General features: G+C 39.6%; 1 protein-coding gene across 1 annotated transcript in view; it reads left to right on the top strand.

Moving 5' to 3' along the window:
* Positions 1 to 24,772, top strand: part of DAAM1 (dishevelled associated activator of morphogenesis 1) — a 175,077-nt gene that overhangs the window by 116,512 nt on the left and 33,793 nt on the right. The window contains exons 4-15 of the mRNA XM_012656261.1: positions 3,871 to 3,942; positions 9,772 to 9,866; positions 11,800 to 12,133; positions 13,088 to 13,198; positions 13,314 to 13,417; positions 14,622 to 14,688; positions 14,919 to 15,036; positions 15,474 to 15,612; positions 15,902 to 15,960; positions 18,945 to 19,132; positions 19,835 to 20,128; positions 20,801 to 20,908. Of these exons, the coding sequence (XP_012511715.1) occupies positions 3,871 to 3,942; positions 9,772 to 9,866; positions 11,800 to 12,133; positions 13,088 to 13,198; positions 13,314 to 13,417; positions 14,622 to 14,688; positions 14,919 to 15,036; positions 15,474 to 15,612; positions 15,902 to 15,960; positions 18,945 to 19,132; positions 19,835 to 20,128; positions 20,801 to 20,908 (1,689 nt within the window). The remainder of the gene's footprint in view (positions 1 to 3,870; positions 3,943 to 9,771; positions 9,867 to 11,799; positions 12,134 to 13,087; positions 13,199 to 13,313; positions 13,418 to 14,621; positions 14,689 to 14,918; positions 15,037 to 15,473; positions 15,613 to 15,901; positions 15,961 to 18,944; positions 19,133 to 19,834; positions 20,129 to 20,800; positions 20,909 to 24,772) is intronic.

Consider the following 24,772-nt stretch of genomic DNA (forward strand, 5'->3'; position numbering starts at 1 on the left):
GAAACAGAAAATTTTAGCATGCTTTGGGTACATAAGTCTTGTTCCAAATCACAGTTTCTTTGTTTGCATAAACAGTTGATATTGGGGTTATAAGTGTGTTTTAGGAATAGAAAATCCACTGAGTGAAGACAATTAGTAGAGAAATATTTTTAATTATTTCCCATAGGAGGTGGAGGGGTGCCCCAGAAGTGGAGGACAGAGACATCCCAAATGCTGAAGGGTCTTGATACAATTCATGTTAAACAGAACATCAAAAAAAGCAAAACTCTTGTCCTCACAAAATACATAATACTTTAAAATTTATTTCTATTTTAATTGTGAAAATAGTGTATGTTCTTGGTAAAATAAAAATTTGAATTATGTAGAAGTTTAAGTAGAAAATACCTGTCCTGCTACCTGGAGGTAGCCATTATTAAGTTTTATTTATATTTCTAGAAATGTTTATATATAGTGTACACATATTTTTCCTAGAGATGGGAAATAATATTCTGAAGCATTTTCCCCTTGACAGTATGTTTGGTCACTTTTAATATCATCGTATAATTCTACTTCATTCTTTGTTACTGCCACATAGAAATTTATTCAACCATTCCTCTCTCCATTTGTTTCCTTTTTTTAATCATTTGTTAATTAATTCAAATAGTACTGCACTAAAAAGTATCTGTACAAGTATGAATATGTAATTATGGACTAAATTCCTGAAAGTAAATTTACAGGGTCAAAGGTTATATGCATTTTAAATTTGAACAATTATTAGCAATATTTACTTTCAAAGTAGTTGCTCCAATTTTTAGTCCCAGTAACAAGGACTTTGAATGCCTTAACTGGAGACTCTGGAGCAGTAGTGTCATTTTCATCACAGTTAACATTTACTGAGCATGTTCTGTGTGTAGAATTCCAAGTGCTTTTTTTGTGTGTGTATTAACTTTTTAAATCCTTACAAAGACCCTATGAAGTAGGCACCCATTTTGCAAATAAGGAACCTAAAACTGAGTCACAAGGAGTTTACTTAACTTGCCTGCTCAAAAGTCACGTAGCTAGTAAGTGGCTAAGGATTCAAAGGCTTGTCTATTGACGGTGAGACAAGTGGAACAGAGACAGTTTGGAGATGATGAGATGACAGTAAATCTGGGATATAGCTATTCACAGAAAGAGTGAAAACTAAGAAACGATGCAAAATTTATTCTTATGGGCAAAGTGATATTGAGAAAAATAAATGTACCTTTGTGCAATTTAAAGAGGATGGGGGAGGATCTCTTGGAATTTTTTACTAGCCACTGATCAGAGATCCAGAATGAAAAATGTGCTACTTGGAAATGAAGTGAGGTTAGAAAGACTGTATTTCTTTATCTTGTAAATGAGTTGGATGATTAAAAAAAAAAAAAATCAGTATCCTTGAAGGTCCTCTGTGCTATACAAGTTCCCTTTTCTAGCAAAGGGCCCTCCCCGCCCCCAGAATTTGGGATAATGGGAGCAAAGTAGACGACCTAGAAAAGAGATTAAAACAGTAGTCAGTGCAGGCAAGGTATCAAAGGTGAACTGCCTCCACCAGGAAATCTTATCTTTGAATATTCCCTTATAGTTGTCTATCAACCTCTGAAGAAAACAGGGAGAGTTGGATTAGAGAAATAATAAAATAATTAATATTCAGATTCCCCCACTCTCCCTGCCAGAGAACAGCTGCATTCATCTCTTTCTGACCTATGCCTCCACAGAACTACACGCACTTAAAAAGCCATGCAAAGTAGGAGAGAGTTTTGGCTCACAGATGGGAGTTTCACTTGGCTACTACAGCACACATCTGCATGGAAGGACCAGGATTGCACAGGGGAAACTGGAGATGCATTGCCAAAATAAAGAACTCTGAGGATCACCTCCAGTAACAGAGTGATAACAATTAGTACATTGACAAGAAGCTTTCACATACTTTAGCTCCTTTGATTTTCTCAGCACTGAGCCATGTGAAATAAAAATGAAACTCTCTTCCCCTTATTTTGACTACAGTATCTAGGTATACTGTTAATCTGTTTGCATTATTAAAACATTTCCAAAGTGTAAAGATTTCTCTCTATATACTAACCTTCAGTTTCTAAAATGGTCTCTGTTCTGTAACCATGAATATTAAGCTTACAACAGATAGGCTCTCATGGGACCACAAACATGCGACTTGATTTTGTTTTTAGTTTTGGAAATTTGCCCTAATTTGGGGGAACGGAAAGATCTGGCACCTTCTATTTTATTTTATAGGTTCAAATACCATTGACGATCACTGCAAGTTTTGGCTTGTTAAATACATTGGTAACAGCTAATTTTAATACTCCCTTTTAAGAGGAAAGAAGGATTCAGCATTTATGCTACCACTATAGCTATTTTATTAACATGGTAAATTATAATCAAGGGCTGTTCCTAAAAAGTCATCAGATTTCCTCAACTTTTTAAAGCCATGAAAGTGTAATCCAGTCTAACTTCAAAGCCACTGCCGTAGCCTTTGTCCCCATCATCTGGCTTGTTCGATCTCCAGATGAAGTTCACACAACTGCCCGGGTTCAGATATCAGTTACTGCCAGCTTTTAAGGCACTGTAAGCAAGAGTTACTTTGCCCCCTTGTTGTGACCACTTAAAAAATAGTTTTGAAATTACATTTCTTTTTATCCCACATGTGTAGTCCTGTCTGGAAAAATTTGCATAAAGAGTTTTTGTTGAGGTACAATATAGGCCTGAAATTAAAAACCCCACCTTGAAACCACTCTCCCAAGCATTGGGATTCTGACACCAATATCTAGAGCTCTACTAACTGAGATGTGAAAACAGAGCAGGTAGTAACTGCAGCAGCAGCTATGTGTACAAGGCGCAGCATCTTCCCCACGGGGACAGGGATGCCGATGGTACTGAGATGTTCTCTGACAGTGAAGCTAGAGAATAGCTGACATTTTCCCTTTCAGGTCTGTTTGATCACACAAATGACTCGCAGTCACATAGGTGTGCAAAAAATGCGTAGAGATCTCTGACCACAATGCCATCTTCTGATGGGCTCAATGCTCCAGTGGAGCAAAGGCCACAGCCAACAGATTTTTGGTTTTTATTTGAGGTTTGGGTTCAGGCCAGTACGGATCTCCCATCCACAGAAGCCCAGAGGACCCAGGGGTTGCCTCCAGGTCACCTTGGTCTGTGAGGTGCAAGACTGGCTATGGCGGTTTAGGAATGGGTTCCCAAATCCTGTTCATTTTACTCAGAGGTGCTGCATTTTCTATCAAAACTCTTGAGTGTCACAGCATGAGGATGTGTGTCCATTTGACTACTTTCCATTCAATGTCAGGCTGTATTCTACCTCTTCATCTGAAGCAGTACCTGGTTTTGGCCACATCAAATGAAATCCTTCTTCAAAATTTTTACTGTCTGCTGGAGTCTGAATAAACTAACTGAAAAAGTCTGGTTAACAACTGGCTGAACCACATGGTCATTCTAAGGTAGATGTGTCGTCTAGTGGTACTGCTGTCAGTGTGACATGGGACCCAGAGATCATTTGTCCTCAGTGCCCTTCCCAGTGTCATTGCGCCCTGGGGGGAGAACAGCTTCACACCACAATGTGTCTGAGTTCCCATTTAAATTCTCCTCGATCGCTTACGATCGCTTAACTCAGACTTCAGTGCTGTCTGTGGGAATGGGACTGGGAAGACCACCCTGGTCAAGTGGACCATCTGATGACTTAAAGCCAACATTTAAAAATAAATATCTCCAATCCCAGTGTCATCTAATGGCTTGTGTGGGCCATTGTCTAGGTGCTCTGCAAGTCAGATGTGCTTCTGGTTACTGTGTATACATTTGGTACTATGTCACTTTTCTTTCTTTCTTTTTTTTTTTCCTTTTTAGGACCAGGAAGAAAACAAGGGAGCTACAAGTTGGCCTGAATTCTACATCGATCAGCTCAATTCCATGGCTGCTGTAGGTATACTTTATGTTCTATGGCGCACAGTTTAAAATGCAAGTCTAGTACCAAATTAGTACACAGTTGCACAATAAATTCGATTGAGACCTACCAAATGTCATTACCTTTCCAAACTCCATCCTAAACACTCAGTGTTGAGGAAAGAAAGAGGACAGGAGTGGTACTTGGCAAAATGACTTTTCCAGTATGTTTTAAATAAAATCAGCACACACTAAAATATAATTGAGCTTAATGTTATAAGAGGAAACGTAATCTGAAATCTGGCATGTGTTGAACTTTAATATGCAATTGCTCTTACCGATCATTTGGAGCTTTGTTATGGCAGCACTATTTTAAAAGTTATACCATTTAAAAATGATCAAACTGTTTCTTCATTGTACTCCTCTCATTTTCTTTCTTATTGGGAACTTCTTATTTTCCAGCTTTTTGTCTTTACAGGGAGCCAGGATACTCTTATATAATAGATAAGGAATTCATGGAGTAAGTGGTTTAATGAGAAGACGTAATAATAGTGCTGAGATGCTCTTGGAAAATCTTTGATCCATGGATTTTTGGTTCAGTAATTGTTTAAAATGTATTCTCAATGTCTAAGTTACGAATTTTGCTTACAGGGATGTCTCTATGATGTCAGCATTCTGAGCAGCTTGAGGGGGCACCCATTGATCATAGCTAAAATTCACAGCAGAACAAACTTTGAGCCTTAGTAGCTTAAATCCTGTTACTGTTGATAAAAATTAGAGGTTGCCCACAGTAGAACACAGTCTTTGCCTCAGGGGACACACTCATAATTTTAAGAGTCAATCCGTATATTCACTTTGAGTTTAACATCCAAGTAGATGGTAGTTTCCATAATACTTTTCTCCACGTCTTTCCCACCTTCTGCAGAGTCCTTATGGAGAATTAATTTCTTATCACTTAAAGCAAACATTTCAAATTGTCTAATATTCTGCTGCTACAGCAAAAGTTAAAAACTGAATATATGAATTATTAGTACATTTGCTAAACTTTCAGAGGTCTTGACTTTTATTAACTTCCTCTTTTTTTTAGCCTTTTCTTTGAAGATGTTTCTTTTGCTGTCATACAGTGAATAATAAACAACCTGGTAAATGTCAACAGAGCTGTATAAATATAGAAGAAACTGTATAAGTTTTTGCCCCAAGGGTTTCTAGTCTAAACACATAGCAGAAAAGGACAGAAAATAACAACCGTGTTCTCCTTATTCAAGGCATCCTACACAATGCCAAAAAAATGAGAAAAGGGTGATCTCTGCATTCATATGAATATGCAAACAGAATGTGAGATTTATGATAACCACCAGGGATTTTCTGTGCATCCATCTAAACAATAATAATTTGGAGCCATTTACATATCCTGCATGTAAAGGCTATTTTCTGAATTCTTGCTACTGTCTGTTAGAGGAAAAAAGAAACATCTCTCTAAGTCAGCATTGTTTGATATCTAACAAGAGAAGTTGCTTCTTTGTTAATGAATTCCCTTCTATAAATGGAGAATTACTAAGTGTTAGAGCCGGTTCCCCTCGGCCCCAGGAACGGAGAGGCAGAGTCACCGAGGCTGCAAATGGCAAAGGAGTTTATTGGCTAGCTCGAGCTAGGGTCCAAGTCCCAGAGCACCAACGCAGTGGCCTCTTTTAAGGGCTAGGACCCCGCCTTGGGGTAGAGGTTAAGCTTTTATACCTTTTTCTGTTTTACACACGACACACAGGTTTCACACGGCACGCTGGGCACACCTTTCCCCCCTCCCCTCCTTAGTTCATTGGTTCCTTTAAAAGTGGCTGATCGTGTTGACTCCTGATTGGTTCCTTTGAAAGTGGCTCCAAGCCTCGGGATATTTCGCGCCGGCGCCAATTGTGGTCAGCATCATTTCGGGGGAAAGGGCGGCGTCGTTTTGGGAAAACCGAAACTTAGGCCTACTCCAGGAAGTTCAGCCTGTCATGGAGTCACTCCTGCTCTTATTCCTGTTTCTGATTAACTACATTTAACAAACAACTAAAAGCGAGCACGGTCACAGAAGCAAATAGCATCAGTTAGAATCAGAGAGAGCACATTTTTCTCTAATCTCTAATCTTAAACAATTTGTCTCATACAAAGCAAAGTATATTCTCTTACTATCAATTCCTGTTTTTCATAAGTACTATGGTTTTTCCTTTTTTCAAATATTGGGGCAGTTAAATTTGTCCTTTAGTGACTTAATCCCTGCCTTGTCTGGAGTAGACCTGGCTCATTCCTATGCTACAGGGTGTGTGATGTGACTAAATGTGGCCCTTCTTCAAGAGCCTCCTTTTTCTTCCGTGCAGATCCTTGGACTGGTCTTTGCTACATTCTTGAGTCTCTGCATTTTAATTACTGCATATTTGGTTCCTAATCCAAAATCCTTCCCAAGAAAATCACAAGGCTATTAAGTTGTCAGTGACATTGCTATCTTTTATGTGTCAAGCGCCTAACAGCTTTCTAATGCTCCTTTTAGGACTGAGCCAGCATTTTCCCAGGGTCAAAGGTAAAAGGCACTAAACAGCCCATGAATTAATGAGGCCTCAGCACTTCTGCTTCTGTAAAAGAACAAGGGGACGTGATGAGACCAGAAACCCTATGCTGGGTTTTCTGTTTTTCTCACCATATTGGTTGCTACCACCTCCTTGCATAGTTCTGCTTAATCCCTCTGATATCTGTTCTGGAGAATTGCTGACAACACACAGCAGAAATCCCGAGACAGTGTCCCTGGGGCAATGGAAAGACACACAGTTCCTCCAAATCCTTTCATGGCCCGGCAGCTAGACTCTTTGGCTCTCTCTTTAGGAAATTGTTGAAGGGGCATTTGTCCACATTGCCACCATCCATTGTCTGCAGCATCAACAGTGACTACTGCTATTGAGTGTGCCTCACGTGATAGGCGGCACTTTACATGTTTTAAATCCTACTAGCACCCTATGCTGTAAGTGCTATTTATAGATAAGGACTCTGACATTTAAGAAAGGTTACCTTGCCCAAGGTCATCTAATTAGGAAGTGGTCAACTAATTAGGAATTCAGACCTATCAGTCTCAGCTCAAAGACTCCTTTCCAATTTGCCTCTTACTAGCTCAATTTTTGAAACCCTGTGGCATGTGAATGAGGCCCGGTAATCCCACCTCCCTGCCCCTCTGAGGTGGGGCAGGCATCTGTTTTCTTTAAGGCCTCAAGAGTCTGATCAACAGTCCAGGTTGAGAACTGAAGCACTTACTGGTCTGTGAAGCCAGCCTTTTGTGGAACAAGTTCAGTTACTTTGCATGAAGCCTCATTACAAGAAAGCTTTGTTCTTTAAAGGACCCGTGAGTGATCTGTGGCTTTTAAAGAGTGAAAAATAGTATAATGAAGGAGTGCAGCCTGACAGGTTCTAGATGGACCTGGGCTTTCTTGGTATGTAGCGTCTTCATGCTTTCTCAAGAAAGAGGGATGTAAGGTGAGGTTCAGTATACTTAGTGAGCTGGCTTATTGATTTTACACCAAGGAAATGTTTCAAACGGGAGCTTAGTCCAAACTCCTGGTTGGGAATGATTTCTGTGCCATGTTCATGCACCTCTCTCTGCCCTGCACATTCCAGTGTGAACCTCGAAGGCTTTGACAAGAAGGTCCTCTGTAAGGATGTGCTTTGTCCTTTGCCCACTTCTCATGTGAACACATATTTAGTAAGTGCATGGAGCATTCAAAAAGGCCTCCACAAGGCCTGTCCTGTGTATGACTAGGTGCATACTAAATATTTGGCTTAGCGGTCATCTTCAGAAATGTAGGCATATCTCCCTTATCTACTAAAAGTTGCAAATTAAACCTTTTTCCTAAATGTGAAGCTTGAAAACTTGAGATTTTATGTAAATTATTTTATTTTAAAAAGTCACCTTAGATTATCAGGTTTATCTACATATCTTCAATTTTCTTAACACAACAAATTCAGTCTTAGATTCAAATATAATTGTATCACATACAGAAAAGGTCATAGTCTCCTCTGTTTTGAGAGAAAGGTAATGTTCCTTATACAGTTTGGGAAAGAAAGTTCCAATTTAATTTTCTTTTGACATTTCATAAATCTCCAACTCCACTAGGGAGTGACTTAATGTAGTCTGCTGTTATTCAAATGTTCCAGTCTCCCCGAGATTGCTAATACAATTCATGTAATAAATACATGAATCGCTGGTGTTAGTGACCCACAATCAAATGTGTAGTCTTTAATTTGGGGATAGTTTTATGTCTTTAAGCTTGGGAACAAGGAATAATATTCATAAAAGGCTTGATTCTGAGCTGCAGATTTGAAGCGATTTCCTAAGAGTCCAAACGAATTCAGCTGTGCCATTGGAGATTAAATGCGCTTGGCTGGAGTTGTGCTGAATTTTCCAGGGGATGGGTCTCACGGAGCTTTGAAGGAATTTTATTGGCTATTTCTGCATGCAGCTTCCTCCCCTACCATCCTCTGGTGACAGCTGTCCAGGCACATCATCAGCAAGAGGACAGCTTTAGCAGAAGCAATACAAATAACAAGTTAAAAAAAAAAATCCACTGGTTTTTATTTTCACTTGCCATAAATGATACTGATATTTTCGTTTGCTTTGGGCTTTACCCTTCTCATTATGAAGATTTAAGTTTTAGTTAACATTTAGTTCTTATACGTAAGGCTGATACTATTGATTTAAAAAAATAGAGTTACCCTTGATAATTTGTGGTCCTGAAAGAAAGGGAGAGGCTGGATCATTGAGACCCATGGATAAGAACCAAGCTTTTCTTTTTCAATACAGTCACTCCAGTCTGTTTCCCAGCCAAGCATTTCATCAGAATTGGTAGCAGATGAAAAAATTGAGACTAGACAAGCCCATGTTCAGAATAGGATGAAGCAAAGGGACCAGTAGCTCTCTGGGTGGAGGCTCCAAGGACCCTAAGCCTGGAAACACTTCAGTACAAGTAGGTGATCATGGAGTGAAAAGGAATGGAAAAGACTATAAACCTTGCTAGCATTCAGAACTCTGTAATATCAACTCAGATCTTCTTACTTAGAGCCTTGCTCCTGCAGCATCAGCATCACCTGGAAATTTGTCAGGAATGTAACATCTCAGGCCTCACCCCAGACATACTGAACCAGAGTCCAAGTTTTAACAAGATCCCCAGTGATTTTCATAGCCACATTAAAGTTTAAGCAGAACTGCTCTAGCAGATCCCTGAGTAGGAAGAAAACACACACACGCACACACACTCGATATTCTGATTTCTAAGTGACGTTGGATCATTTCTAGAAGTTAAGCATTTACTCTGAAGGAATTGTCCACCTTAGTATCAAGTCAAATTTAATTGTTCCTCTTAAAAAATAATTTGATATAACAAATTCCTTGTGGTCTTGGTTACACATTTAGGCTAAGGAATAGGAGCGGTAGTGTGGGAAGTTTGCTGCCTGCCTCCTCTGCTTGATATGTTATTAAATTTAATTGCCAGAATGTTGTATTCAACTATAGGTCCAATCTTCTTTCTATCAAATATAAATAGTAATGTCTACATTAGAGTGTACTTATAGGGTAGTTATACAAACATTTGAACAACTTAATCTCTACTAAGATTTCTAAACCTTTTCTTAAAGCTTTACTTAAAATTTGAAGGACTTATTGTAGAAATAACAAATTTGTGGAATTCTTGGTGGTATTACTCTACATTTTGACTTGTAGTAATTCTTAATCATAGATTTATTGATTATTTATATTTCAGGTGAAGTATCAAGTAATCTGTAGGATTGTTTTGTTTGTACTGTAATTAAAACATAGAATTTGGAAAATTAACTTCTGTTTTCTTTGCATAGAGAAAATCTCTGCTGGCTTTAGAGAAGGAAGAAGAAGAAGAGAGAAGTAAAACTATAGAGAGTTTGAAGACAGCACTAAGGACAAAACCAATGAGGTAATTTTTCCCTGGGTAGCATGTTCCTCTCTCCTCTCCTTCCTCCCTCCTTTTTTCTGCAGTAGTCAAACCTTGCAGGAAGTTCTAAGTTAAAAGCATGCAATTGAACTATGAATAAAATACTTTAATCACTGAACATTTAATGAAGTGATTTTCTTCAATTAAAAGGTATGCAGACAGCCAGTAGGATAGTTAAAATTAAAATGAGACTTTAACAATGATGGCAAAAAATGTAGAAAAATTAGGCCCCCCATTCATTGCTGGTGGGTATGTACAGTGGTGCAGCTACTTTGGAAAAGAGTTGGGCAGTTTCTCAGAATGTTAAATATAGTGTTGCCATATGACTCAATAATTCTATTCCTGCATATATAGCCAAGGGAAATGAAGATATGTCCCTCCAAAAACTTGTACACAAATGTTCATATCAGTATTATTCATAATAGCCAAGAAGTAGAAGGAATCCATATGTCTATCAACTGATGAATGAATAAGTAAAATGTGATATGTCTACACAGTGGAATATTATATGGCTACAAAAAGGAGTGAAGTACTGATACATGCTACATGCATGGAATAACCTTGAAAATATTATGCTAAGTGAAAGAAGCCAGTAACAAAAGACAACATATTATATGATGTCATTTATATGAAATGTCTAGAATAGGCCAATCCATAGGGACAGAAAGTAGATTAGTGGCAGCCAGGAGTTGGGGAGAGGGGAAAATGGTCTTTTTGGGGTGATTAAAGTGTTAAAACACTTTAATTAGGTAATGGTTAGGTTAGTGTTTTAAAATTAGGTTTATGGTTTCACAACTCTGTGAACATACTAAAAACCACTGAATTGTACACTTCAAAATAGTGAATTTTATGGCATGGGAACTATATCTCAAAACAATGATTATTAAAAATAAAATGAGCAGATATTCTGGCGATAGTGATTCATTTCCTCTCTGGTGATCAGCTTCCACTGTGTGCCTGCCACACCTTCGTTTTCCATTAAGCCTCTAGGATTTGGGAAGGTGTTGGAGTTCTTACAGGTACATTTCAGTAGCACAGGTGCTGTGTATGAATGAAGCCAAGTGGTTTAATGAGCATAGCTACATCTGAGTCACATGATTGGATGAAATGGCTAGAAAAATAAAGATTCCCTTTCTTTATTTGACTATAAAATGCAAACTAAAAATAATCTACTAATTCATCAAAAGTACTGTATATTGTTGTATGTTGTATGAGGGAGATCTAGACTGTCCCAACTAAATCAGTGTTCCAAACTTTTCAGGGGCTTTAATGTGCACGTGTGCGCTACGAATTATTTTCATTGATTGGATTTGTAGTACCTAAGTGTTATAACTATTCATAAAATTAAACACAGTAATAAAGTATTGCTTTTTTGTATTTTTTTTGGCGGGAACCCAATTCAATTAAAAATCAAAAAAAAGAAAGGGTTTGGGAAAAAAACCTAAAGAAGGAAAATATCATTTGTTCAACAAGCAAATATCCTAGAATTTAAGGATGTCCTTTGACTTTCCTTGATAGTTGGTTTGGGTCAGTGGTCAGCACATAAGAGTGCATGGGATCTAGATGCTGCAATAACACAGGATCAGCAGATGATTTTAACCTAAGCCAAGATACGTATTCTGAGTGTTCTTTGCTCTGGATTTTTTAATGGATATATGATTTGTTGATGGTTTCTTTGTACCAGTTGAGATGCATTTACCTCAAATGAAGGTTTTTTTCATACTTCTGGTTAGATTTGACTATTGAGTCTGTGCCAAGGAAGAGGCAGAGAATTAAGAAGAGTTCATCAATTTAAGCCTTTGGGTATTTCAGGAACTAAATCTTCATTCTTCCCCCTGCTCCTCAGACTTTTCTATTAAGGGCTATTACAAAACCCCAAAGGGACTTAAGTCTGATGCATTTCTCTTCATGACAGGTTTGTAACCAGATTCATCGACTTGGATGGCCTGTCATGTATTCTCAACTTTCTAAAGACCATGGACTACGAGACCTCAGAGTCTCGAATACATACCTCTCTCATTGGATGTATAAAGGCGCTAATGAACAACTCTCAAGGTCGGGCTCACGTCCTGGCTCATTCTGAGAGTATTAATGTAATTGCTCAGAGTCTGAGCACAGAGAACATTAAGACAAAGGTGGCCGTGCTGGAAATCTTGGGCGCCGTGTGCCTGGTTCCTGGGGGCCACAAGAAGGTTCTGCAGGCCATGCTGCACTACCAGAAATATGCCAGTGAAAGAACCCGCTTCCAGGTAGGTGCTCCCTTGCCATGTCTTCATTCACCCCTTCCTTACTTCTGCTTAAACAGGTGGTTTTTCTGGCTCTAAAAAGCAAACATTACTTGAGATTTCCCCCTGTGGTGATTGCTCACACTGTGACTTCAAACATTCCCTTCCTCATAGGTTTAAGTACCAGAAAATAGAATATACTTTCTACAGTTGATCAATCTGGGGTTTTAGATTTACAGAACTCGAAAAGTGGCCCTGCATCCTACATGTTATATAGCACACATCTTTTGACTCCACCAAATGGGCCGTTCCCTGAAAATTTTATAGGTTGCCGTTCTTGATTTAGGGTCATTATGAATAATGAGAATATGTCACTGTGTTTTTACTCAAATGTAAAAGGCAAGCAGAGGTAATGAAGCAAAGTCTTTTGTACTTTGTATACATGTATATGTGAACATATATGATGTAAGGATTTTGAAAGTAGAATTTTTAGGACTACTCTTAAGGAAAAAAAAAAATGATGGCTTTCTATGGAGCAGTGTAATTCTGACTAAACATAAGAGTTTAAAAGTTAACTTCTGGCTGGGCACAGAGGCTCATGTCTGTAATCCCAGCACTTTGCAAGACTGAGGTGGGAGGATCATTTGAGGCCAGGAGTTCGAGACCAGCCTGGGCAATATAGCAAGACCTTATCTCTATAAAAACATAAAAAATATATTAGCTGGGCGTGATGGCACATGCGTATAGTACTAGCACTTGTGACACTGAAGCAGGAGGATCACTTGAGCCCAGGAGTTCAAGGTTGTAGTGAGCTATGATCACAGCACTGCCCTCCAGCCTAAGTGACAGAGCGAGACCCTGTCTCTAAAAAAAATAAAATAAGATAGAAGTTAACTTCTGAGTATAAAAAATTTCACAAAATGAGGATAAGGGTAATAATGATTCAGTCCTTTGCTTTTATATTTGTATCCTTGACAGACATTAATTAATGACTTGGATAAAAGCACTGGGCGATATCGAGATGAAGTGAACCTGAAGACGGCCATCATGTCCTTCATCAACGCAGTGCTAAGCCAAGGTGCAGGCGTGGTAAGGACCTTCTGTACTATGATTTTAAAAATATACCATTAAATAAAAATTTTTAAAACATTACTGTGTAATCTAAAAGCCATAAATATGTATTTCGTTACGCTTTGACTTTTAGGAGAGTTTGGACTTCAGACTTCATCTTCGCTATGAGTTTCTGATGTTAGGAATTCAACCTGTGATAGATAAATTAAGGGAACATGAAAATTCAACATTAGATAGGTAAGTCAGACTGTTCTGATCTGAGATGGTTTATGCTTTCTCCATACGTGTAGTGCAGCACCTTATCCAGTGCCAGCCTGTGGACTGCTTGTGCCCTGTCTGTAACACGAGGAGCTGGCACCAGAATGTTAGTTCAGCTAATGATGTTTTTATAATAATAGGACTTTGTCAATGAGAGAAGCAACACATACGGTGAGAACTTAGTGTGGGTTTTGGTATTAGACCTGAATCTGTATCCTGTCCTCATCCTGCCTTTTACCTCTATTTATCCTGATCAAGTTCCTCAATTTTTCTGAACTTTACTATTTTTATACCTGTAAAAAATAATGGTGTGGTGGTGGTGATGATGATGATAATGACAATTGTCTTCCAGGTCTCTTGTGAAAATTGGTTGTACAGCCTATGGAATCACTTAGCACCTGTGATGGACATTCTGTGAATGTTAATTTGCTCATTTGCAATCATTTTGCTGTCTCTAAGATATCCCTGCTAGCTTTCACATCTTTCCTTCTACCACCCCTCTCCTCCTTTCATGCACTCCCGCATGCTCTTCTCCTCGACATTCTGTGAACACGTCAAAAATTCTCTTGCATCAGGGCCTTCGCACTCACTATTTCCTCAGCTTCAACAGATCTTTCACAGATATCCAAGTTGCTTGTTCTCTGCAGAGAGGCCTTTCCCAACCACTGCGTGGACGTTATTCACCTCATCTCACGTCATTTTCTATTTCCCTTACCCTGATGTATTTGTCTTCATAGAATATGTCCCCAGTGTGTGGAACCCATAAAGGGGGCTGAGTAAATTTTTGAATGAACGAATGGCATGAACATTTCTTTTGTGATCTTTAATTCAGTGGCAAGTCAAGTGTAGCTATATGGGCTTGTTTTTCCATAAAAGGAGTCATTGAGTGGAATCTGGACTTGATTCTTTTTAGATTTGTTAAATATTAATTTAATAATTATCTACCATACACACTAGGCACCTTAGGCTTTACATGTTTCTCTTATTATGATCTTATTTCATTCAGGTGATATCTTTTTTCCTTAGAACATAGTTAAGCTAAGGCATTCAAATTTTGTTACCTTGTTTCTTTCAGAGATATCTGTGAAAATTCAGGAAAGACTTTAGTATTAATGTCCCGAATCCTGTGCACCTCTGTTTGTAGTATGTTCTACTTAATAATTCTTCTTTAATTATCTTTCAGGCATTTAGACTTTTTTGAAATGCTCCGAAATGAAGATGAACTAGAATTTGCCAAAAGATTTGAACTGGTACGTATGCTTACAATTATTCTGATTTGACCCCTCAGCTCACAGAATTTTCCCCTCATAATGTGTTTGTAGAGTTGACATGGACCAGTGTAACCTATAAGCAAAGTCAGAGTTCTGTTTGGTTACCTAAGTGGCAGGATTATTTTCTGTTTGCGTTAAATTTACTTACCTTGCACTGGGGGAATTGAGGAACTTGGATGTTTGACTTAGGTTTTTTTCCTATCAAATAGGTTCACATAGACACCAAAAGTGCAACTCAGATGTTTGAGCTGACGAGGAAGCGGCTGACACACAGTGAAGCGTACCCTCACTTCATGTCCATCCTGCACCACTGCCTCCAGATGCCTTGTGAGTGTGCCTGTGACTTACACGTGCACTGTCGGATGTTTGGACACCATCCAAAGAGCTCTGTCTTCTGACAAGTGCTGATTAGATTGAGTGCACACCAGGAATTCTGAGCCTTGGTTTTGTGACAGCCCAGTGTGTGTCTCCACACAGCTTAAGGGGTTTTTATGAAACTCTCAAAGTGAAATGAATTAAAATTTTGATTTCAAAAATAAACATATGCCTTACAACACACTTAGAAATGGGGAGAGAGTGCCTCTCAATCCAGTAAATGATCATTGCATGTCAAAATTCCAGAAACTTTGGGAAGCGTTGGTGTAGGTGTTATAAAAACATTTCTCTGGTTCCGTGGCTTCAAAAGGTGGCCACTGTTGAAAAATATATGTCTCAGTTTAGAAACAACTTGAACATTTTTTTTTCACGATTCTTTTGTTTCTTAGACAAGAGGAGTGGCAACACCGTTCAGTACTGGCTACTACTGGATAGAATTATACAGCAAATAGTTATCCAGAATGACAAAGGACAAGACCCTGACTCCACGCCTCTGGAAAACTTTAATATTAAGAATGTTGTACGAATGTAAGTCTCTTCTTATGCTATTGCCTGTGAGATCATGGTGACAATGTAAGACATTTATTTTATTCTACTTCAGAATAACAGCTGGGAGAGCTGAAATATTCCAGGGGTCAAATATGAGTTACTACACATACACATGCAATATATATAAGTAACATCTGGGTTTAAATGGGTTTCAAGCATGCACTGAGGATTTTCTCTGCAGTAGACTATTTTTGTACATAGGGAGAATGCAGTTAGCAGTGGACCTTTTATGTTTTTTGTAATAAATGCTCTTTTAACTTTCATACAGGTTGGTTAATGAAAATGAAGTTAAGCAGTGGAAAGAACAAGCAGAAAAAATGAGAAAAGGTAAATGATGAGGCCCTGATGAGAGAAGAGGCCATATTTTTGGTTATTGGGTAACCCTGCTTCCTATATATTTTGGAAATTTGCATTGATGTTTCTTGTTGACTTTAGTGCAAACAGCCTTTCTTTTTCCATGTCTTAAGGGAATTTTGCACGGGCTTTTTTTGAATCCAGCTATTTTAGTTGTCATGCTCATTGCCAAATATTTTATCCTTTTATTATAGTCATGTACATTTTTTGAAAAGAGCATATACTGTCCAGTATTCATTAATTCAAATTTTGTTAACCACTAATCATCCAAACCCTTCCTCTACTACATAATGGCTCTTAAAATCATACTGGGGCTTAAGAAATATAATAAGTGGCACTCAAGATTACCCAAAATTTTAAAAGAGAAGAACAGGCCACTTGGTTTCAGCAGCCCAATTCTCTCCATGACCTTAATTTTGTACCAGTTATAAAAAGAGAAATCATGCAGAAAATCAGTGACCATTGCAGAGATATGTATTATGAAACATTAACAGGCCAGCTATTAACGAGCGTTTGAATATGTCCTTGATATTATTATTCAGTGTCAAATGACAGGTGAGACATTTGTGTCCATCACTGTGCCAACCACATACAGAAAAGTATATGACTTTCTTCCCTTCTTCAAAATATTAGCAAACTCAAATTGGCCCCTTTGTAAAAACAATTATACTCCCGGCCACTACGCTCTCATCATGCTGGCTAACTGACTTCCTTTTCCTTGTCCAAGTTATTCATTCACAGCCAGTGAAATACAGTGGCACTCACCCCGATATTTAATGTGCTGAAAAGAGAATCTAAGAAATGCCTAAGCATTTCCTTTTCTGTCATCCCTTTTGTCCTCTGAGCAGAAAAGCAAGGCTACCATTGATAATGGAAAATACCTAATGTGAAGAAGTGTTATGTTACAAGTTCCTCATAAGGAGATTGCTCTCAAATAAGTAATGTTGCATATACATTTTTAAAAATAAATTTTCCAGAAACTGCTATAGAAAGAATAGAAACATTGACTAAAACTTAGAGTAAAGAGAGATTAAACCAAAGAGAAAATGGTCAACAAGTAGACATTTTAGGAATACACTGTAGAGCATGGAGACTTGAGTGTGCAAGTTGAGGAGAGTACTTAGGACGTGAGCTTTGGAGTCACTCATTCATTCATCCGGTGACTATGTATTGAATGCCTGTATCTGTCAGGGGCTGTGCTGGGCTCTGGGTCTGAGCCTCAACTCTGCCCCTATTCACTGTGTGGGTGGGCTAAGTCATGTCCTCACTTCTCCCCCAGTCTCCTCCTCTGCAACCTGAGGATTAAAGCTAACTCACAGCGTTGTTGAAAACTAGATGACAAAACAAATAAAGGAATGTTAGCATAGTGTCTGGCACATACGAGTTGCACAATAAATGACAGCAACTGTTACAGGATTTAGGTGGCTGAGGTAGTGCAAAGAGAATCTCCAAGGGCTGTGGCAGAGACAGGATGGTTTGAAGTGAAGCCATAGGTAGAGTGTGAAAGAGGAGAGATTGTAGATAAAAATGGATGTCATTTATGGAGAGAGTTCTTTAGGCTGCAGCTTCCCAAACCTGGCATCACATCAGGATCATCTAAGGAGCATTTGAAAACACAGATTCCCAAGTCCCGCCCCTGAGCTACAGAGCAGACTCCTTGCAATAGGGTCTTGGAGGTAAAAATGAAATGTTAAAACTTCTCAAGTGATTTAGAGGCACAGGCAGATTTGTCAAAGGCTAACAACCTGTGAGAGGAAAGCAAGTTCCTAGTCTTATATTTGGCAAAGAGGAAGACGTGGAGATAAAAGAAGGAAAATGGGATACAGTGAGGTTATTTCCAGATGTATATCTGAAGAAGTCAGGGAAGCAACTACAAAGTGTGGTAGGAAGTGGGTTGATGTTTATCTTAATTCCAAGGCTGGTAAAATCCAAGGACTTTAGTGGCTTGACTACTCTGATTTAGGGGAACTCAGGACAGGGAAGGTGAGAGATGGAGAAAATGAATTTAAATGTGTTATCAAATTTGGAAATAAAGACCAGCTCTATATAGCTCTGCCCCAGTGGATTATCTCTCTAGTGGATTTATTGATATAAAAAGAATAGGAATTGAGGCCACATAATTGAAATAAAAATCTGCAGCCTAAACTGCATTAGTTCTCTTGTCCAAAGCTCATTACGCCTGTCAGCAAGCTTATATTCATTGGCAATACTCTGTGTCTTTATAGCAGGATTGGGGAAGTCAGTAAAACCATAGCTGAGAACTCATATTTTTCTCCCCATATTACTGTGATTCTCATGCTCAGCCAACATGACTGCCCTTAAGATATTTAATACTGAGATGATAACATTTGCTCTCACAAGTCTTACTAATTGTTTGCCAGAAGCATAAAATAGTTCAAGTAGCCTTCTGAGGGGGAGATGGGGGAGATGACTTCATGTTAGGACAAACCCTGGTCTGGCAGCAGCTCTTCCTCACAGGTGAAATCCTCCCTCCCTCTCTTCTAGTTGGACACGAGCTGGCAAACTGAGCTCATGAAGGCTGGACTTCTCTTGGTCTCATTTCTAATTTGTGGAAAAGAAGCCATTTTAATATTCATTTTCTCTAGTGTTGTTGAAGGGCCATTTTAATGACAAGATTCTAGATTAACTGCCAGACAGGCACCATTCTCCCTCATGAGTAGTTGCTCAAACTTTTGTTTCATTTTTAGGACAGTGACTGTAGAGTCTCTTCTTCAGTCTTTTACAAAATGTAGTTAATAAAGTTGTTCATCTGAAGCCTCCTCCAAGCACAAGCATCGTTTAGCCCTCCAGTGGCTCCCTTTGATGGGGAAGAGGAATAATATTTACCTAATAAAGAGCCTCATAAGCTCTGCCATCATCCTCAGTTTTCTTTTTAGAGAAAATGCTTCAGCTTTGAAGAACCTCCTGTTTTCATATGCAATTGTTTTCATGTGTAGAGCACAATGAGCTACAACAGAAATTGGAAAAGAAAGAGCGAGAATGTGATGCCAAGACCCAAGAGAAAGAAGAGATGATGCAGACCTTAAATAAAATGAAAGAGAAACTTGAAAAGGAGACCACAGAGCACAAGCAAGTCAAGCAGCAGGTGGCGGACCTCACGGCACAGCTCCAGGAGCTCAGCAGGGTGGGTCTTCCGCTCGGCTCGTGGGCAGCTGCCAAGGCCTCCCTGACCCTGGAGCCCCTCTCCCTTAAGTAGACAACTTCTGACTGGAGGAACAAAATCTGAAACAGCTCAGGATTGATCACAACAGTTAGGAGACGCGTTCCCTCTGCTATTGCGTAGGTCAGGCAGCAGAGGTTTGGGATGTGCGTTTTTAAATGCTGTACAAATCTTCCACCAAGAGCAAAGGAAATCACATTAGCTTCTTAAAATGAAAACTGGTTTCATGAAAACCAGACTGTAGGATGGTGCAAGAAATGAGAGAAATGCAGAGAAGCACTTGAATGTTGCATACAAAATGGTGACCCAATAGAGTCCACAAAGGCCCTAAAAAGTCCATTTGACTTAACCAATCCTTTAGCCCCGTGGCCCCAACCCTTGGGCCATGGACTGGTACCATGGCCTATTAGGGCGTGTTAGGGACCGCAGGCTATTAGGGACCAGGCTCCAGAGCTCTGCTGCCCCAAACCCTCACAGTGGAAAAATTGTCTTCCATGAAAGCAGTCCTGGTGCCCGAATGGTTGGGGACCACTGCTTTAACCCCATGTTCTCAGAAATGTGAATTTCTCTATAATAGAAATTTTAGGTAAAGTTATAGACTCTCAAAATCATCAATGAATTTACTTCTGCTGTTGATCTTTTCTTTTCCTATTTTTATCTTTTCAGAGGGCCGTCTGTGCTTCAATCCCAGGTGGACCCTCGCCTGGAGCCCCAGGGGGGCCCTTTCCTTCCTCTGTGCCTGGGTCTCTTCTTCCACCCCCACCTCTCACAGGTGGGATGCTCCCTCCTCCTCCTCCACCTCCCCTGCCCCCAGGGGGCCCTCCTCCTCCCCCAGGGCCTCCTCCCTTAGGGGGACTCATGCCACCTCCTGGTGCTCCAATTGGTCTGGCACTCAAGAAGAAGAACATTCCTCAGCCCACAAATGCCCTGAAATCCTTCAACTGGTCTAAGCTGCCTGAGGTAAGCCATTTGTTCCAACTTTCCCTCTAATGGATAGCATTAGCAGCTCATTGTGCTGTCACTGAAGGGGAAAACAGCACTGGCTATTAAATCATTTCATTTTCTAGTGTGAACTGAAGGTTCTCACTAGCTCTGATATTTATTTATTTATTTACTTATTTTTTTATTTATTTTGAGACAGAGTCTCGCTGTTGTTGCCCGGGCTAGAATGAGTGCCGTGGCGTCAGCCTAGCTCACAGCAACCTCAAACACCTGGGCTCAAGGGATCCATCTGCCTCAGCCTCCCAAGTAGCTGGGACTACAGGCATGCGCCACCATGCCCGGCTAATTTTTTCTATATATTTTTAGTTGTCCAATTAATTTCTTTCTATTTTCAGTAGAGACGGGGTCTCGCCCTTGCTCAGGCTGGTCTCGAACTCCTGAGCTCAAACGATCCGCCCGCCTCGGCCTCCCAGAGTGCTAGGATTACAGGCGTGAGCCACCGCACCCGGCCTAGCTCTGATACTTAAATGATAAAGCTTCTGAAATAAATGACACATTGTTTGCAACCAGCTCACTTTTGGTGTCTGATAGACTGAAAAATTTGGAATAGCAGTAGTTTTTAAGAATAGCAATGCCTGTTCTTTTTGTATATAACATAAACCATAGCACTTATTAACTTGGTGTTTCTAGAACAAACTGGAAGGAACAGTGTGGACCAAAATTGATGATTCAAAAGTCTTCAAAATTCTAGATCTTGAAGACCTGGAAAGGACTTTCTCTGCCTACCAAAGACAGCAGGTAACCGCATATGCTCTCTAGATGCCAAAAAAGTTAAAAAAAAAAAAAAAAAAAATCATGTGTTGTGCATGATCCCTGGTCCATCACTATGATCGTGATCTCATAAGCATCTTAGTTCTAGGCTATTTGGTCTACCGTATTGTGTTCCTGCAAAGCAGCATCATGTGCATGTCCACATGTATGTCCAGGCGTTTTTCAGTTGTGTGTGAACAGTTGAAAGTATGTAAGCGCCTTGTTAAGGAGCTTCATACCCTAGTATGTGTCCAAGACCTTGTTTCTGTTGATATAAAGAGTTCTGTATGTTATTATCACTTGTGTTTAGTCAAAATGGGTCACCAGGAGAAAATATTAGTAGGAGAGTTAGATAACTTATATTGTCACCTCTCAGTGTTTGTTTATGAAGCCATTTTGGTTTCTCTGATCTTTAAAAAATATATATCAAATGGTTACTGTCAGAGCAGAATGCTTTTTTTTTTTTTTTTTTTTTACAGAGTGTCACTCTTTTGCCTGGCTAGAGTGAGTGCCGTGGCATCAGCCTAGCTCACAGCAACCTCAAACTCCTGGGCTCAAGCGATCTTCCTGCCTCAGCCTCCCGAGTAGCTGGGACTACAGACATGCGCCACCATGCCCGGCTAATTTTTTCTTTATATTTTTAGTTGTCTGATTAATTTCTTTCTATTTTCAGTAGAGACGGGGTCTTGCCCTTGCTCAGGCTGGTTTCGAACTCCTGAGCTCAAACAATCCTCCCGCCTTGGCCTCCCAGAGAGCTAGGATTACAGGCGTGAGCCACTGCGCCCAGCCGAGCAGAATGCTTTTTGAAATAGATAGAACACTTAGAAGTATGGGGTTGGTAAATGGCTATAACTTGGCAGCTCAACAGAATCTAGAGGGAAGTTTTAACTATATGTCATAAACATAGCAGACTCAGAATTAGACTGTGAAGGCTGAGCGAGTGCGGAGGTGGCAATGAGACAAAGAGAAGCTACTGAAGAGTGAGCAAAGCTATACCATAATTGTAGCGAGAACATGTGCTCGGTGCTTGCTGGCTGTCCACGTAGTGAGCATCACTATGTGAGCCCTGGTCACATCTGTGTGGTTCCTCTTGCTCCTCAAGAGGGCATCTTGGTAGAGTCTCTTAAGGTTGGACCAGAAGAGATCGCAGCAAGGTGGCAGGTATGGAGAGTGTCAGAACAAAGAACACTCAGAGTAGGATTCCCGGAAAGGGAAGGATTGAGTCCAGGAGTGTGAGAAGAAAGATTCTTGAGGATGACTGAAGAGGAATGATGAAGAAAGCAGAGTGCATCTTAAACAGGAATACACAAATGCTGAGCATCTTACAGGGGCTTTTTCTGGGCTTTACTGAGAGGCCCTTACCTTCCAGATGAATCATGTCCAGGGTGGAGCATCCTCAAACAAGCAGCAGACTTCCTAGTTGGCTCACTTGGCTTGGTTCCCAAGAAAAAATGTCTCAGAAAAGAAATGCTAAAAACTAAGAGAAGGTGGACTGAGGGTGGGGAGAAATGAAAGCTAATTTTTTTTTCCAAAATGGTCTTTGATGTGTCTGAAATAGGGGGTGAGGGTAATATTTCACCAGAATATTTCACTCTAAGAGAGGGAAAGTTTCTCTACAGAATTTTTTTTTTTTTTTGGAGACAGGATCTCTCTGTCACCCAGGCTGGAGCATGATCGTAGCTCACTGAAGCCTCGAACTCCTGGGCTCAAGCAGTCCTCCCACCTCAGCCTCGCAAAGTGCTAGAATTATAAGCATGAATCACTGCACCCAACTGCAGTGCCTTTACGCTAGTTTAATAAAGTACGAAAATAGAGGTGATTGCCTGCCATCGTGACATGAACCCTTAAAACAGGACCCCTCAGCTGGGCGCCCACTCACCATAAGTAAGAAGTGAAACTTGTGCAGTGTTGTACAGACCAAATAAAGGAAAATGAAGAAAAGAAGATACGGCATTGTCCAATAGAGAGTTAGATACCTTATCTTTCAATGGACAAACAAAGGGTGTATTTAAAGTCCTCACATGGCATGTGCTCTGACCAGACTCATTCCCGAATGGCTGCAACCTGCCTTTTCTCTCTCTCTGCTATCCCAGGATGGTGTCCCCTGGGCCTCGAGATGAGTCATGGGACATTCTTAGCAAGTTCCCTGGCAATTCAGATAATAATCTTCTGACCTGGGTACACATCCCATTACTTTCGCACTTCAGTTTCAGTTGCTAATGCTGGTTGCCTAAGATGAAGGTTTGGGAGCTTAGAGAAGTAAATTAAAGGAAGGGAAAGCATCAGTTACGCCAAATGATGCTATTCAAGTCCAAGCATGTGAGTTGCATTTATTATAAAGGCAGGTGGTTGAAAGACTTAAGTTTACAAGACTCATAATTAACTGGCTTTCGGCAGAAGGTGCAGAAGGATGCTGCCAAGATGCTCTGGGACAAATATGTGGACAGTTCTCAAGAGCTCTGGGAGACAAGATTGCAGGAAGCCTAGCGATTGGGTAATTGCCTCCTAGCAACCAACACTGTTTAAGTAATCAGTAGGCATTCCAGTCAGGAGAGACCAGAACATTTCGGTTGTACTTAACACTAAGTAGAAAGTAAGTAGAATCAGTTGTGACTATATTTTCAATGGCACTTTATGGAGAAAAATTTCAACATACCTGTTCAACTTGAGTAATTCAAGTGTATTTTCCTTCTGGTGCAAAAACCTGAGATGAGAATTTTTATACCATAATATATTTTCTAAATGAGGACAATTTGAGCCATTTTATCAAATTTACTGAATGTTGACAGAAAGAAAATCCAAAGATGTGGACATTCTAATTGGGTTATGTGGGGCAGAATAAAGGGCACGGGATGCCTGTCATCTCATGACCAATGGAAACCTCAAAGACCTCAGTCTTGACAATGCATTATATGATTCACCTGAACTGCTCTCTTTTCTGCTCCCAAGCGAACACTAGGAACCTTTTTTTTTCATGGTGCCCCCCTCTTTCCTCCCTCCAGAATTATGAAGCCCTTGTCAATTTCATGCAACTTGGCTTGGTTCCCAAGAAAAAATGTCTCAGAAAAGAAATGCTAAAAACTAAGAGAAGGTGGACTGAGGGTGGGGAGAAACAAAAGCTAATTTTTGAAAGAGTAAGATTCTGAAAAAAATCTCAGTAATTTCAGATCAGTATAATTTAGGTGAATACTAAAGAATGACTCTTAGGGGATATATACATACCTACTTCACACACACATATAGATACACATACTTACATACATACGTCTATACTTGTGCACTTATAAACACATAAACTATGTCTGGTTGATTTGAGAAATATCATATCATTAAAATCAGAACAGATATTTATAGTGTCTGCTTTGTATATGAAGTACTTCGAAGGATGCAAATGTTTTAAACTTTTGCACAGGCCCACAAGGTAACTTATGGTATAAACACAGGAGAAAAATTTATAAATAACCATAATATGGACTAAAAGATGATAATCAGTGTTAAGTGTTCATTACATTCCTGGTGCTGAGTATAATATACACAGTTCCAAACTCTTCAGCTCTAAGATTTAGTTCGCAAGGAGCTCTTATACTTTTTTTTTTTATTTAATGCTCACCCCCAACTCTATGAAGTAGATATTATTCCTATTTTATAGGTAATAAAAATATGGCTTAGTGTGTATTTAGTGACTACAAAGTAGCATAATCCTCAGTTTTACTTTGCTTTTACTCCATGGTTTTTTTTCATTATGAATGTCAGACTTTGTGTAGGATTTTCTTTTAACTCCGGTTTTAAGAACAAGACCACTCCTATTCAGAATTTTTTTTGCAGTGCAAATATCAAAGGTGTGCAGAGCTG

The sequence above is a fragment of the Propithecus coquereli genome, unplaced genomic scaffold, assembly GCF_000956105.1.
Source record: "Propithecus coquereli isolate 6110/MARCELLA unplaced genomic scaffold, Pcoq_1.0 Scaffold5, whole genome shotgun sequence".
NCBI lineage: Eukaryota > Metazoa > Chordata > Mammalia > Primates > Indriidae > Propithecus > Propithecus coquereli.